General features: G+C 38.4%; 1 protein-coding gene across 2 annotated transcripts in view; it reads right to left on the bottom strand.

Annotated features, from left to right (window-relative positions):
• HKDC1 (hexokinase domain containing 1) overlaps positions 1 to 17,004 on the bottom strand; it is a 38,925-nt gene that overhangs the window by 4,430 nt on the left and 17,491 nt on the right. Inside the window, exons 8-17 of one of the 2 annotated variants that reach the window (XM_067552654.1) lie at positions 15,607 to 15,762; positions 14,301 to 14,534; positions 13,103 to 13,407; positions 11,495 to 11,643; positions 11,285 to 11,404; positions 9,049 to 9,144; positions 8,871 to 8,970; positions 4,346 to 4,529; positions 3,368 to 3,523; positions 1,339 to 1,572 (exon numbers count right to left, since the gene is read on the bottom strand). In XM_067552654.1, the coding sequence (XP_067408755.1) occupies positions 1,339 to 1,572; positions 3,368 to 3,523; positions 4,346 to 4,529; positions 8,871 to 8,970; positions 9,049 to 9,144; positions 11,285 to 11,404; positions 11,495 to 11,643; positions 13,103 to 13,407; positions 14,301 to 14,534; positions 15,607 to 15,762 (1,734 nt within the window). Of the gene's footprint in view, positions 1 to 1,338; positions 1,573 to 3,367; positions 3,524 to 4,345; positions 4,530 to 5,297; positions 5,597 to 8,870; positions 8,971 to 9,048; positions 9,145 to 11,284; positions 11,405 to 11,494; positions 11,644 to 13,102; positions 13,408 to 14,300; positions 14,535 to 15,606; positions 15,763 to 17,004 lie in introns of those variants that run through there. The other variant, XM_067552653.1, reaches the window with a different exon arrangement.

Genomic DNA, 17,004 nt, shown 5'->3' with positions numbered 1-17,004 from the left:
TTTCTTTGTTTTTTAAAGGACTGGGGGCTTCTTAAGTGCTAAGGGGTTCTGATGATAAAGCCCAATCAGGAGCTAATGGAGGAATTTGTACTGCAGGTGATTCAGAAGAGAAGAGAGGGGAAGATGTGATGCCAAAAGGAAATAGTTAAATCTATGGAAACATTTCCATAGCCTAGGCTGGTCAGCTGGGAGGTAACAACTATAAGTTCCTCCCTATAAAATGTGTGAAAAGTTAATGTAATCTGGAAACATTTTACCAGCAAAAAATAAACAAATAAAAAAGTGGCACTTCCTCATCTCGGTCACAGTTTTCATTTTTTCACATCCATCATGAACTGAAGTTAGCAGACAAGCCCCTACTTTAGAAACTATTGAGGGTGATAGGCAGTCTGTCTTCTGCAAGATGGGGTCTTCTGATGCAGTTAGGTTGGCAGCAAATTCTACACCTTTCTTTACCAGGGCTAGACCTCATTTATGGAACATGGCTGCAATTTCAGCAACTAGCATAATCTTCCATTTCAACAAGGCCACCTCTTTGGCAAAGATTTGGCCAAAGCCATCACCAAAAACGTTAAAGGTCCAAAATGCCAAGGGTTTCATTTAGAACCATTAGAAACTATTTTCCTTACAGGTTTCCAGCATGAAGATTTCCTTTTGACTGAGTTTTTTTGGGAGGTGGGTTTCTCCCCCCAACTGGAGTTTTAATACATTTTAAGCATACAAAAGGCCATAAAAATGGAAATGTTAAGGATCATATATGTGCTAAATAAATCAGAGAGATATAAAGTCTTGACAGATACAACTATTGGTTTAGCATACGAATAGAATTTATTTACTGTAAATTTATGAGCTGATAAATATATGTTTATATTGCATTATTATTTAACATTTATATTGTATTCGCTTCTAGGGGCCAACCAGGTCAGCACCCCATTGTATCTAGGCATTTATACTGTATTAAGAGTTTAGAAAGTTTCCAACTGTATATAAAAATGTATAAAAAGAGAAGCCATCTCTTGCCTGCTGTGGAAGATTGGAAACCAGCTCTTCTGTTTAATTCAGGATCAATAATTACAACCTCAGCAGCAAGTTTCCCTTTCTTCACTCAGGCAGCTTTGAACTAGTACAGTACAAGAAGGCACAGCTTTGAGACTCATTCTCTTTGCAATTTTCAACCCTTAGTCCAAATTAATAAATAAACTGCAGGGATACACATTCATTCCTTGATGATAACCTTTCAGTTTCTGTAATCTAAACAGAATACGGACTACAATTCTGTTTGTTTTCTTAATGGACTCTTAAATCAACACTAAAGCAAAGTAGGAAGAAAGTACTCACTGCGGATGTAGTTTGTATAAAGTTCCATCCACTCCAACAGTGATTTTCAAGTGCTCTAAACCTTTGTTTTCTCTCTTCTTCTCTACAATAGCAGCCAATCCTGCTCCACACAGCTGGGCTGCTCTCTTTGAAACAGTACCGCACACCTCCTTTACAATAATGCTGTCATCACAAGTGCTGTCCAGGACAAGCTGCTGCAGAATTCTTCTGACCTGAAGAAGGGCTAGCTGGTCACTGTGTCCATAAAAACACAACAGCAGCTTGTGGTTAGGGGATTCTGTATGTACTTTTTGATTTTTAGTCTTACAAATGAAACTGAATGGTTGGATGCAGGCTTTCCTCCAGAGCTAAATACCCTTAATTTTGGAGGGGAGGTTGGAATCCAAATCCAAATTTTGCATCTTGACCCCTTCTGTAATTGCTGTGAATACCACTTAAGAGGCGGTTTTACAAAGGCACAAATGGCAGCTGGGTGCCTCTCATGAAAATCAGTAGGAATTAGGCAACTCACTGCCATTTTCTGCCTTTGAAAATCTCCCACCAATGGGTCACAAATCAGCCACTCTATTGTTTTAGCTTCTTTTCCTTAAGGATCAAAAAGTTATTTAAAAACCGGGGGGGGGCAATTTCATATAGTTCTAAAAATCATGGACAAGCACCCACACACATGTACACTCAGAGCACAGTTCTTCCATTATTAATCCCATTTTTGTAAAAGTAGTAACACTTGAGTGCCACAGCAAACAGTGCAAATGAGATAAAGGCTATGGTTGACATGGTTGGGTAAGAACGGGGATAATCACTCCTAACAGTTACAGAATAATTATGCTGCTGTTTTTAATAGGCTTCCATGAAGGGAAACGCTCCACGTTTTTGAGAGGGAATATTGGCTGGGGGTTATAGAAGGGATCAGGGTCCAGGACTCTGTAAGCCTGGCTATTCACTTAACTTCTCTGTGCCTTAGATTATCCATCTTTGAAATGGACATAATGCTCACTCCACAAGAATGTTGTGAAGCTTTAATTACTGATGGCCAGATTCTACTGACCTTCCATTGATTTAATTGGGAGTATTGGCCCAGATTGTGCCATACTGTCACTGAGTAGTAATTTACTCTTAATAGCTCATTGAAATTAATGGGATTACTTGTGGAGTAAGGTATTACTCAACATGAGTAACGGTGGTAGACCCTCAATATTTGTAAAATTTATTGAGACCCTCAGACTAAGGTACTGTATAAAGAGAGGATGGGATTTCCTTCCTCCACTATATTCACATGGTGCTGTGGGTTTTTTTCAAAATTTGTTTTGGAGCCCTTTACTGCAGACACTGTAAAAAAAAAAAAAAAAAAATCCTAGTTCATAAAATGTGCAGGTTACCTAATCTCATTGACGGTTGTAGTAGTCTACAGTATATCATTTTCCCCATTACAAAAACTATGAGAGTGACTATCATGACACTGGATCAGCATTTTGCGATTAATTTAAGGTTTCAATTACAGATGATTTAATTATAAATACATCTTGGAGATCAGACTGGATATCCTTAGTCTAAGTGGAATACAGTGGGAATCCTTACTCAGGGCTTGTCCACCACGGAAACAGGACAATGTTGAAGCATATAGCTGTGCCACTGTAGCACTTCAGTGCGGACTCTTCCTATGCTAACAGGAGGGGTTCTTCCACTAGCATAGATAATCCACCTCCCCGAGATGCGGTAGCTAGATTGACAGAAGAATTCTTCCATTGACCTTGTGCTTGATACACCGGTGATTAGGTTGGATTAACTACATCACTCAGGGGTGTGGATTTTTCACACTTCTAAGCAATGTAGCTATGCCAGGGTAAATTCCCAGTATCACCCAGCCCTCAGACAAATTCCATTTACTTCAATGGGAGTAGTGGCTGGGTAAAGACTTCAGGATTGGAGCTAGAATTTGTCACTTCCTGACTGCAATACACCTATTTGCACAGAAGCAATTAGCAATGAAATAAGACAGAAACCACCTAGCTGTAATGATTTACTTTACCTTTCAATCTGAGACAGGAATTTTGTTTCAAATATGCCTCTTGTCATGAGTGGTTCCGAAATCTGACCTCTGAACAGAAGTCCATGTTTGGTTAAGTCAATCAAAATTTGCCTCACTATTTCACCCAAATACATTCCACTGGTCATTTTTTCATACCTATTTTACAAAAAGTATAAATAAATAAATAATTAAAAATAATGAAAAGATGGCAAAATAACTGTTTAATGCCATTGATAGTACACACTATAACAACCTCCTAAAAACATTAAAAACTTGGTTATTCCATTACCTGAACTCACTGCCGCTTGGCTGTAAAAAAAACACATTATCTGTTACAATTACCTCAAGTGCAAATACTAGTTACAAGAATTCATGTTCTTTAGAAGATAAAGAAATTAGAAAGAAAATACAAAATATTAACTATAATGCAGCAATTGAAGTTAGAGTTAATCTAAAACTGGAACATTTTTCCCTGTTTCCTCCACCTTTAACTTTGGTGGCTTCTATAAATTGCCCCTTAGATCCAGATCAGTTCTGGCTTTGTAAAAACAAAACTCAGCCTCCTCAACTCATTTTTTGCAGGATTTATTTCAAGGCTTGTTTTTAATACAAAACGTTTGCAATTAATCTAATTTAGAAAATATTCAGAACTGAGTATTTGACCCTAGCCAAGTGGAACAGTAAAGTGAGAGGAGGACACAGTTATGCTTATGGTTTGCATGCGCACCTTGAAAGGTGTTCTGTTTTGTAAATAACCTCTTTTGGCAATGTTGATGTGGGGACAGAAAAATAATTTAGTCTAGATATAAAGAGCAAAGGCAATCTGCACAATTTATAGTCTGGCAAATGAATTACGATACCAAAATCTCCTTATAAATTACTTGTTTATAAATTGAGTACTTGAAAAAATAACCAGTTTGGGCTCAGGGAAGTTGTAGTAACTTATTCATCATTTAAGAACAATAAAATCAGCTTTACCTCTGTTTCCCAGGATTTAATGAACCCTCGTCCACTTCTTTATCATATTTTGTTCTGATATTATCAATGCATCCATTGTCACCAAATCCTCCCCATTCTGTGTTAATGCACATCTTCCCTTCAGTCCCTTCCAAAATTTCAATATTCTTCATCTCTTCCATGTAGCAAACATTGCTGCCTGTTCCTGGGAGAAAGCAACAGAGCTTCAGTCACATTTAGTTAGAGAGCAGCTGAAATGCATAGAAGGAAATCATGGTATCTACACTGTGGAATATTTAGATGTCAGTTCTCTTGAACCAGATTCCAAATTACAGAGATATCCCCAGATCTTAATAGAAATCAGTGTCAACAATGGCCTTCCCAATAAGGTCTTTAAATAACTGAAACACAAACATTCAGAACTGAGGCAGGTTTTCCACAGAATCTGCCACAGAAATTAAAAGTACTGGAGATTCTCTATTACTGCAATGCCCTCTGGGAAATCTCACTGGAGAAAAGGAGATGGGATAGGAAGGCACAGAGACTGGTGACTGAATACTACCCAACTGACATTTGCATCATCTGCAGTCAAAGCAGCTAATGCTACTATAAAAGTAATTTGGCTCACCCATACTTTGTTTTATCCCATGTTCACACATCTACGTATCATATTTGCTTTTCTACCTGTTGCTACACACTGGCCAGGCATCTTTATCTGCCTATCTATAATGAACTCTGATTCCTTTTGTTCAGAGGATACACCAGATTCACAGCCCATCTCTGCATGTGAACAACATGTTCTCAAAAAGAACATAGCAGCTGAATCTAAAATGGTTCAGTGGGCAAAGCATCATCTTCCTACCGCATTAGCCACATTAATACAGTGACAACTTGTATGTTTGACAGGTGAGGCACAAACCACAACATAGTTAGTTATTTCCAGTGTATATTGTAATCGCTATTAAAAGCTTACCTTTTTTATAATGAAGCAGCAGCAGGCAGACCCAGGAGCTGCAGCAGCCACTGCCTTCGCTGCTGCTATCTGAGCCAGACTCAAGGTGTGTGTGTGTGGGTGTCAGAGAGAGCTCAGGGCTCTGGGCAGACCCAGATGGACTTTGCTGTAACTTTCCCGTTCTCTGTGCTAACCAAGTACTTTCTACACTGTGTTCCAGACATCGAATAAACCCTTCCATTTTTACAATGCTGCCTGAGAGTCACTCCAGGCTAAAAGAGTCGGGGGTGCATTGCTGCCTTTCGGTTTGCAAGCCCATTACACTGGCATGGGAGGTGGAGCACAAGGCAGCCTGGGCCTCAGCGATGGCTCCTCACTCACATGAACGGAGCCTGCCCTATGGGGGTGGGGGCCAGGGAATCGCAGGGAAGCCCCTTGCAAATCCCCACTTGGGGCTTATCTGCTACAATCCTGCCCTGACCTAACCAAGCAGTGGTTACCACAGCAACACCCTTATAAAGTGACTCCTGAGCATGGTAAATTGCCATGGTAACAAAGCAGTATCTTGAGGCAGTATTAGCTATTCCCAGCTTTGAGCTTCATGCACCACTACATTCTTCAAACTTGCTGGCATTGCACGTCACTACTGAAGAGAGAGTTGACACATTAAAATCAAATCACAATTTGTCCTTATATCTGGAAATATTTATCAATTAAATGAAAGAATATGCAAAATGTATTGTTTAGCTTTTAGAGACTGTGCCTCACTTGCCAGGGCTGACGAGCTGCCCCTGCATTAATCTAAGAAAGAGGTATATCTTTGACCAAGATAAAGTATCAGATTTCCTTTAGCAACATGACTGAATGATCAGCAACAAGATGAGGGAGGTAATATATTCTTTTGCACCACTTCTGTTGGTGAAAGAGACATGTTTTCAAGCAACACAGATCTCTTCCTCAGCTCACCTCTTATGTCTTTCACCAGCAGAAGTTGGTCCAATAAGAGATATTATCTCACCCTTCTTGTCTTTCTAATATCCTGGGACCAACATGCCTACAAAATCACTGTGATCAGTAACAGGCAGTTTCATTTTCTAGCAGAACTTTAAATCTTCCATTTTTGCTATCATTTCTAAGAATTGTGTAGAAGATTGTGAATACTTTCACCTATTTTACCAAACTCCCAAAACCACCCCAGGAAGTCTCATTACCTATGTCTGCTGTCTCTGTAAATCATACAACCAACCAAACTCCCTGCTTGAGAGACTTTTTTCCCAGTTGGGCATCAGTATTGTTTTACAAATGTCCTAGCTGCTGAAAGGCTGAGACTGACTTTAAAAAAGGAAGAATCTCCAAAGGTTGGAAACACCGTATTACAAGCTGTAAATACAATCTTCTTGCATACTAGTGTGGGAGAAGAAAATTCACATCTCTAGAAGCTTCTATAAGCATTTTAAAATGTCTATAGGAAGGGATTATGGGTTCATGATCAAAGCTAAGGCTGCTGCTAATGGGTCTATAAAGAGAAAATTAAATTACTCCTCAGTAGGTGACTTTTTATCCAGTCCTGCCTGAAAACCTGACAAAGTTTATGGGGCAGTTGTGTGGGAAACCCATGAAGACCGTCTCACGTGTCATAATAAACATTATAGGAACATACTATCTGTTGACAAGACCTGAGACTCAGGAATAAAGTAAGCAGCTGGAAACTTTATTGAACACCATATATCTTTGTTTAGAAGCTTCCTTTGAGTGATTAACAGTGATCATGCAGTAGTTGCACCTTTACCATGCTAACTGTAGGTCAGAGTAGTTATTTAATAGAAATTATAATTTCTAAACAGGGATGTGATTCAGCTATCCAGATACATCTGAATAGAACAAAAATGCCTATAGACTTGTCCCTGCATGCAATGCGTCTTCTGTAAAACTCAGGGTGAATTCTTCACTCTGCACTGGTTATTTCAAAATCCTGGTCTTGAGCATAAACTATGAGAACTAAATACAGCCCAGATCCAGTTTAGAACTTGTTCTAAGGAGGATACAATTACACTAAAGCACATGATCCAGACTGGTCAAGAACAGATGTAATGTCATTTAATGGGAGGGACAAAGGCAATGACAACTTATTATATGTTGGTCTCACTCTATTAATGCCCCTGATTGCAGCTCAGTGTGGAAGGAATACAAGAGCACAGAAGAAGGGACCAATAAGCAATAGATGAGCTATCAAAATATGGGTGGAAACAGACAGCTTGCAACCATCTTGATTAACAGGCATTTTCAGGCTCTGAGACTTCAGAGAGCCCAATTGTGCGTGAAGTTCCCTCTAGGCATGCTCACTTTCAGTATAATATAATTACATATTATATTATATATGGGAACTGGAAAAGAGCTTCTTTTGGACCGTTAGCTACTTAAGCATTGTCAAAGCCCACAGCCCAGGCTCTGTAAAACTTGTGCTGAGAAAAATTTGGCCTCTATTGTAGCTGACCTGTAGAAGCCCACAGAGAATGTGGAACCAAAATCTAAGAAATCTCATTTTTGTCTCACTGCTGAGCAGACAAATTCTCAAACACAAATCTCAACTCTTTAGCTTTGTTAAGACAATGATACTCTCTTTTTCAGAACTGACTTCTGATTTTGGACACTTCAGATTGTGGCTCCAACTGGAGTTATGGAGTTCAGCATCTCTGAAAAATCAATCTCTGAAAAATCTGTCTCTAGCTGGGCATCCAAAAACTGAGGCATCCAAGATTAGAAGCCATATTTAAGCATTTGGATTTAAAATGCTTTTTTCGAGAAAGTTTCTCAACCACCAATCACTCCTTTCTTGTTAGATAATTTACGAGAATTCAGCAACCAAAATTCCAAAGCTTTCTCAATCGCCAGTATCACTGTCAAAGCCCCCAGGATTCCCCCATTATATTCTGGTTTAAACACCCTTCCCTGTCCTCACCACACATGAGGTTTACAGGCTAGCCACTACAATTATATCACTAGAGGAAGAGATGAAACTTCATCCAGAACACGTCCCAGCCTTTCCTCCAGCCGTATTCACAGGCCCAGAATGATGTACTGAAAACAGTAAAAATTACAAGCTGTCCCTTTAAATCCTGGTCCAGCTTGCAAATTAGAGGTTCTGTAGGAAAGCCTGTGATTATTCTGTGCCTAGCAGAGTCAGTTTGCAGACAGCTAGAATAAGATGGGGTGAGCTGTGCTGCACTGTTTTAGTGAACAACCTGTTTTGCTTCTTTCTGTTTTGGGGTTTTTCTGTGTTCTGAATTCTAAAAAATAAAGTAGTGTTATTTTAAAGCTTTCCAGCAAAAGTATTTAATGTTTTTATCCAATTTATCTGTTTGTATGCTGTGAAACACAACAGCCTGTCAATCCAGTGATTGAGAATTAATTAATCCCATTTTCCTACATCCTAGTGCAGATCATTACCACTGAGTTATCAAGATGGCACAAATTCTCCAGACATTAACAATTCTTATGAAGTGTTTCTATGGTAAGTTTTTTTCTGTCACAACTCAACCCATCTTTTAAGTATTTTGCTTTAATTTAAAACAAGTAATTTTACTAGCATTTTACCTGCAATAAGGCCAATTTCACAATTTGGATCCTCATAGCCACATGTCATCATTGTTCCAACAGTGTCATTTACCACTGCCACAATATCCAAGTCAAATTCCTGCAGTAGAAATCACATTATTTAGAAAGGGGGGCAACCTCTTTAACAAACCAAATACATAGGAATAGACTTTCTTACGTTTCTGCGTTTAATGGCCTCTCTTAGCATATCAACAACATCCTCTCCTTCACAATCTGTTGCCTTGAAACCTTTTGTCCACCCCACAAGTGTTCCCTGTAACAGAACAGCAACAAAAATGACAAATGTAATTGGATGTGAATCCTGTACACTGAATGAGGCAGGGTCCTGTGGAAAAAATAGTATGTAAGCATGTAATTAATGACTGTATCATACACACAAGGGGGCTGAATTAAGGTTGCATAGGCAATCTTCATTCTGGCATTTCCTAAAGTTTGAGTGTTTGATTTTACAGCCTTCATGATGTTCTTTTAATGTAGTTTTTTATGTATAATATGTTTTTGGCCCATGTAAAATCCAGCTTCTACTGTGCTTGAGGCTCAACTGCTATGTGGATAGGACTCCACTTGGTTTGTGGTGGACAGCTTATTCCCTGTTTATTACGATTCTGCTCCATGCTTGCAGCACAAACACTGGTTCAACTTCTCAAGTCATGTCCCGAAAGACATCATCAAAGCTTAGGAACAACAGAGACACAGCTAGACAGGAAGAAGATAACATCATGTATGTCATTATTATTTGACCAGTAATGGTTCCTTGAGATTCCCCTAGTGTGTGTTGTGGTTTTCCCAATAACAGGAACATCATGAGGATCCAGAAGTTTCACCATCATCTAACAGATGTGCTATTCTGAACACCCTGTCTGCTATCCCTCATCTTCTCAAACACAAGAGCCACTGTAGCAATTAACCTAGTGGCAGCAAAAGCTGAAGTATTCTTTCTACTTCTTTGAGATGCAGTCCCCTCCCACCTCCTTCCTTGCAAATAATCATCTCTTTCATCATTTGTGAATGAACTATGACAAAAATTATACTTAATGTAAATAATTAAGCAGTCGACAATGAGTTTTAGGAAATTTCCATTGCAAAATTTCAGCTCATTTGATGAGTGATACAGAGGATTCTTATCTAGGTTACCATGTGATTTGTTTTAGTTCAAAGATAAATAATCCGATCCCACTGATGAAGCTTTGAAGTTATGCTTAAAATAACCAGTTTTGCAACCAGTGTTATACAGACTACTCAATATGAGCCAATGGCAGTTTTTGAACAATGTTGAAATCATAGCTGCTAATTACACCAAGTTTCTGAAAAACCAAAGGAATTTAAGATAGAAAATTCTTGTCACAGGAGAGACAAAACAAACTGGGTGCAAGCACTGATTTGGATTTATAGCTCAATCTGTCATCATGGCTGGATTCATTTTCCCATCACTTACTAATTTGCTTCATGTTTGAAAGGCATGGAGAGAAATAGTTCTCAGTTATAATCATCAGGTCCTATGGCTCAAGTTCCGGTGTGTGGTTGGTTTTTTTACACATCAAGTTTAAAGTAAACCAAGTCTTGTATCTCCTTTCAGTTTTACAGGGTCTCAGTGACAAATGAGAGCACCACCAGGGGAGAGGAAGTATCATGAAAAGCTGCCTGATGATAAATAAAAAAATCACAGACATCAACTCTTCATTGTGGCTAAGCTCAGCTCTGCCCAGTGGTGCACCATAAAACGAATAAATGCAGTGTGAAAGGTCAACACTGAGTGCAGTTATCCTCTTTCTGTAGCACACTTCTGAAAACACTCTAGAATTGTAGCTGAAAAAGTATAATTAGAAGACTAATCTCCATTGGTATTATAGATCCGAAAGAGAGCAAAAGATTTCTGACCCTTTAAAAACATACAAGATCATTTAGTCATCATCATGGCTTGCTCTTCTGAGAAAGAACGCCAATACTACAAGGCAACATTGCCGGGTCTTCTGCCTCTCCTTAGACCTGATATGTCAAATTCCGCCACCCTGACTCATGTAGGGTAGCACCATATTCTGTAAGTAGCCAACTGGCAGAATAAGCCAATATTCAGTTGTAAGTAAGGAGGGCAAAATCAGACCGTTTATATGCTTAGAATATTTGTTTATGTTTTGGTTGGTTTTTAATCTCTATTTTATGTGAGACAATTCATAAAGTCTAAAGATTGGCCCTGAATTTTTTTTAAAACCTTGTAAATTGTTGCTTGTAAAAAGTATACATTTTAAATGTTTGATTTAAAATGAAGGGTTTCTGTGTTAAATGTCTGAACAGAGAATAGTTAAAAAAAAATCCATCAAAATGATCCAGCAATTTTCTAATAGGAACCAGACATACTGTAGCTGTTCAACACTGTTTTGTATTGCAGTCCTTACCTTATCAATGCTAGCTAGCCTGCAAGGGAAAGAGAATGTGAAGCCCAAAGGGAGACGTGCACCTTTAATTCCCATGTAGTCCAAAAAATCTGCTATGCATTGGACAATATGATCAAAGAGCTGGAAGAACAGAGACAGTAAGTAAAAACCAGCACACATTTAATGGAAGATAACTTGGCAAAAATAATTAAACACTGGTTTGGATGTTACCTCTTCCCCTGTTCCTTGCATAATTTCCATAGGAATGGCAAAGATTTTGTTGTACATTCTCACAGATTTTCTTCTCCCACTTCTAATTTTTACAAGCAGAACTCTGAAATTTGTTCCCCCAAGATCAAGTGCAAGGAATTTTCCTTTTTCTGTATTGGAAAAACAATTATTTTTCAGTGCTTCTCGATAGTTAGACACAGTACTTTTGACATTAGGAGCAGTTTAACACCACAGTCTATCGTACAGACACAAATAAATCTTCTCTTGACCAATGACATGCTGTACTACTTTTATGTCTAATTTATTATCTGATATTGCTGAACCAAATCTAAAAGTCCTTACTATGCAAAGCTCCCAATGAAGTCAATGGGGTACACTAAGTACTCAATACTTTTGAAAATCAGGCTGTTTATTTAGGCATCTAAACATGAATTTAGGAGTCTAAGTTCAGGCACTGATTTTTAAAGTCTTGGCCTAATCTCAGGTCTCTACCCTCCTTTATTTCCTTTCTGGTACTTGCCTAGTTACACAAAGCTTCCCAGAAGGCTTTAAACAGAATTTTGTTGTTTGTAAAAAGGTGTTGAACTGATTGCCCAGAAAATTCAAATCTTCCATTTATAAACATTAAAAGATATTGAATAGCTAATTGAAATGCAAACCATACCAAAAGCCTGTTCTACAGGGCCCCCTCTAGAAAAGAGATAGTAGTTCAGACTGTGGTGATAGTTTTTTCTGGTGCCACCTGTCCTCTGGAAGCTATTCACAGACCTAAAATTCATTTTGCAGACACCACTGCATATCTGTCAAATGATATAAACTTCTAGTCAGTAGCAACCTGGTCCACATTTGAACCTAGATGTGAAAAGTTCCATTTCACATTACCATTCCTACCTACATTCCCACCAATATACGGGTATGCATGCACGCACCACACACTTTATTATTTTTGCTATAAATAATAAATACTATTTCATTCTAGGTTTAAGGAAAGTAGTAAATATCTCAATTAGCTGAATAATCACCTGGGTATTTGTCAGAATATTCAACTATCAGCCTAGTCAGAATGTGCAAGCTTCTAGGGGAGCCATTACAGCACACCAGAAATACCGTATAAGAGCTGGCTGGAAATTCCCAGCCTGCAGAATTTTCCCCAGTTCAAAAAGTGTTCCGAAATGGAACAAGAAATAAAATAACAAAATTTCTGTAAAATGGGAATTCCAAAATTTGGTTTAGAAAAAGTCAAATTTATATTTTGTTCCAATCTTTCTGAGGCTTTGCAAGCTGTCTGGAACCTCTGAGCCTGCCTGGAGAGGAGATCAGCAGTTCAAGGAGCTTGAGAGCCAATACTCCGGGGCTTCAAGGCTGACAAAGAGCTAGGAGAACCTGGAAATCCTGGGAAACCTGCCTGCCTGCAGATCCAGGGACTCTGGGAGCATAAGGCTACCAAGGAGCTGGGAGCTTGGACTACCAAGAAGTCAGAAGCATTTCGCAGAACATTTCAATTCTGACCAATTGGCAATTTCCAACAGAAAAATGTTCCAGAGGAAAATTTCCCACCATCTCTACTATACAACCTTACATTTTTGTGTGGCTTCCACAGACCCTTACCTGATCCATCTGGTGTTCCACAAACATAAGTTGGCAACATTTTCACTGTGGCAGTCGGTTGTGTTTCTTTCTTCAGTCCATACTCCAGTTCTTCCCTCATTTTATTTTTCACTTCTATAAGATTCTCCTTGGAAAGTTTAAATGATGCTAGAATCTCATCAATGTGTTTGCGCTGAGAGGCCAATCTGTATGCAACAGCAGTTACCATTGCTGCTCCCTTCCCACTGCCACTTTCAGAGAGAAGAAATCGAACATCACAGTTTGGGACCAGTCTTCTCACAACCTTATGCAGGCGTTTAGGATATCTAGAAGAAAAATCATTGCTTTAGACCCTGGCAAAATATTTTGTGTGTAATATAAATTTACGTACAAAAACACATACACATAATACACACACAAAACTTCATAAGTACAAAAGCAGAATTAGCTAAATGCAACCTCAGAAATTAGGATTGGGAATGTGTGTGCAACTCTTGTTTTCTGATTATTCGGCAGCTTCAGTTCCGTTACTGTAGGTGAAAAGGAACTATTGGCAACATCCCCCATGATCAGATCCATACAAAGAGGCTACAGTGAAATTACATCCTACAATCTTGCTGCATTGGTGAGTGCACGTGGGAAGAAGATAGTGGGGAGAAGGGAGGCCCTATATGACCTACTGAGGAGGATGTAGAGATGGGCCTTAACCAGATCAGCTACAACTTGCTACTTTATTAATTTTGTGGACGTGTAGGTGTAGATTCAGATCCATGCTTTGAATTCAGGCCCTTCTTTCCATAATGTGCTAACTTTGAACACCCTAAATTTTGGGTAAGCTTGGATTTAGATTAAATTCTGGATCCAAACTTCTCAACTCAGGTACTTTTCCAGTTAAGAGGGAATGGTGCTACAGCTAATAAACCAAAGGTTCAAAATAAAGAAATGAATTAGGATAGAAAGTTAGTTTGAAAATTCCATGTGATGTATCATAAGAAAATGTATTTTGTTGTTTGTTTGTTTTGAGGGCTGTTGTTTTTATTTGTTTGTTTTACAAAACAATTCTTTCATCGTTATAGATTTTATGTTCAAATGTTGTCTCATGGAGGTGAATGGTACACAAGACATCTGGTGTACGTCCTTCCCCTCCCCAGATTTAACATTAGTAACTTTTGCTGAATAATCCAGACAAAATAATACAGCAGCTAGGCATCTAACTTACTGGGGGTGTGTTTTATACAGAGTTCCATCCATTCCAACAGTAGTTTTCAGTCGTGGTAGTTTTTTATTTTCTCTAAGACGGGTCAATATTGCTGCTAAGGCAGCAGCACAGAGATTTGCTGAGCGAAATGAAACAATGGTGCAGACATGCTGAACAGCAATGCAATCTTCTTCAGATGGAGTCAGGCCCAGTTCTATCAGTATCTCTTTAGTGTTTTTGAGACCTTCTTTATGTCTGCCCCAAACAAAGAAACATACATTAACCTACATCTAAAACTAAATTCACATTCTGGCACAAACAGAAAATAAGAAAGACTTAGGTCATAAGAGCTTTAGATTAGGCAATTTCCTGAGAGCACTGGATCTCATTCTGTGCTTTGTGGACTACTAGTGGTCTGCAGATGATTTGTTTCCAATCTTCAGCGAGCTGGTTGGTTACAGGTTGATGGCTTCTCCTGTTTATTTTTCATTTTTTAAGGTTTCTTGCCATGACTCAGGTTGTCCAACCAAATAAAATTAGAAAGTCTCAGAAGGTCTGATACAACTCCAATGAAAGTCAATGAAAAGATTCCCATTGAGCTTAATTGGAGTTGACTTGAGCCTTGAATAAACACGGGAAGACAAGTTGTGTTTTAACAAACATTAAACAGGCTGCTCTTTTTCTGTACCACTTTCATCCTTGTCTGCTCTCTCAGGTTTTAGATTACTTATTAGAAGTAGAACTGAAGCACTGCATGTGAATATTCAAGACAAAATACTCTATTTTAAAGATAAATGTGCATTTGTTGCTTTTCCCTTAAAGAGTATAATAAAGTTGTGGTCGATTTTGTAGTTGGAATACGACCCATGTTTAAAATGGAAGCACCAAAATCAGAGTTTTGAAACACTACAGATAATCATCAATGACATGGGCTGTCTGTAGATCTATGATGATCTTTATTATGCCTTATAAGCCCAAACATAACAACAAGTATGCGTAAGTAAAGCTTCCACTCTTTTGAAACACTGGAAACAGCTCTGTGAAGCTACACGCTGGTCAGGTCTCTCCATTTGTTACATACAATAACTATAATATATTTAAATAGTTCAGTATGTGTATGCCTCTGTATTATTTTGTTACCAATTAAAAGACCGATTTTGTCTGTTAGAAACAATGGGAGACTCTAGCATTAAATTGATTTGAGCAGAAATTTGACCATCTAGGATCAATTTCAAATATTTGCATATTATAATGGAGTGGAAGAAGACTAGTTGCACTATGGAGAGGCTAAAAAGTCATTCCCGAGGAATGTTTTTAAAGCTCTTACTTTTCCATAGCAGCTACATGTTTTGTCTCAATCTTGCCCTTAGTTCGGAGATCTGTTGATATCTTGCCATTGAAGAGCAGGCCTTTCTTTGCCATTTTTAGAAGAATGAGTCTTACAAGCTCTCCTAAATACAATCCACTAATCATCTTCTCAAACCTGTTAGTGAATACAAGCAATGGTTACACTCAGGAAAGATACCTTGGCACCATTGTGGATAGCTCTCTGAAGACATCTGCTCAAGGTGCAGCGGTGATCAAAAAAGCTAACAGAACATTAGGAACCATTAGGAAAGGGATAGATAACAGAAAATATAACACCACCAAAATATAAATCCATGGTATGCTCACACCTTGAATACTGCATGCAGTTCTGGATGCCCCATCTCAAAAAAGATACATTAGAAATGTAAAAAATACAGAGAAGGGCAACGAAAATGATTAGGTGTATGGAATAGTTTCTATACGAGGAGAGATTAAAAAGCATGGGGCTGTTCAGCTTAGAAAAGAGAAGAAGAGGGGATATGATAGAGGTCTATCAAATTATGAATTGTGTGGAGAAAGTGTATAGGGAAGTGTTCTTTACCTCTTCACATAACACAAAACTAAGGGACACCTGATGACATTAATCGGCAGCAGGTTTAAAACAAACATAAGGAAGTATTTCTTTATACATTTCACAGTCAACCTAGGGACCTTTTTGCCATAGGATGTTGTGAAGGCCAAAAGTATAACTGGATTCAAAAAAGAATGAGCTAAGTTCATGGAGGACAAGTCCCTCAACAGCTATGAGCCGAGATGGGCAGGGATGCAACGCCATGCTTAAGATGTCACTAAATCTCCAATTGCCAGAAGCTCCTACTGGACGACAAGAGATGGATTACTCAGTAATTGCCCTGTTCTGTTCATTCCCTCTGAAGCACCTGGCATTGGCCACTGTCAGAAGAGAGGATGCTGGGCTAGATGGACCATTGGTCTGACCCAGTATAGCTGTTCTTCTGTACAAAAATACCAAGTGATTGTAATTCTTTCTATAGATCACCAGAATTGCTATATGTTTTTAAAGGTATGTAATTAAGCCTACATAAAAGTTAGGTATCAGCAACACTCTGTTTTAAAAATGGTTATTAACAGTCATTGAAACCACATTGAACATGATGCATTTCATTCCAAATGCTCTAACAAGTAATACTGTCGGAATGTCACTGTGATAAAAGGATATATTTCTGGAATTAAAACAATAACATGAGGGGAAAATATTAGAATACCAGCCTTTCAAATGGTAGCCATTAAATTTGGGTGTGTATTTTCTTTCTTTGACACTAGGACAAAGCAGATATCCTTGTGTTAATGCTTCTTAATCAATGTATTATTAATATATTTGCCTGCAATCCAACCATTA

The sequence above is a fragment of the Emydura macquarii genome, unplaced genomic scaffold (genome assembly GCF_026122565.2).
Source record: "Emydura macquarii macquarii isolate MOO-44397 ecotype Brisbane River unplaced genomic scaffold, CSIRO-AGI_Emac_v2 contig_1390, whole genome shotgun sequence".
In the NCBI taxonomy this organism is placed as follows: Eukaryota; Metazoa; Chordata; order Testudines; family Chelidae; genus Emydura; species Emydura macquarii.
This window is presented reverse-complemented; position numbering and strand designations above follow the sequence as displayed.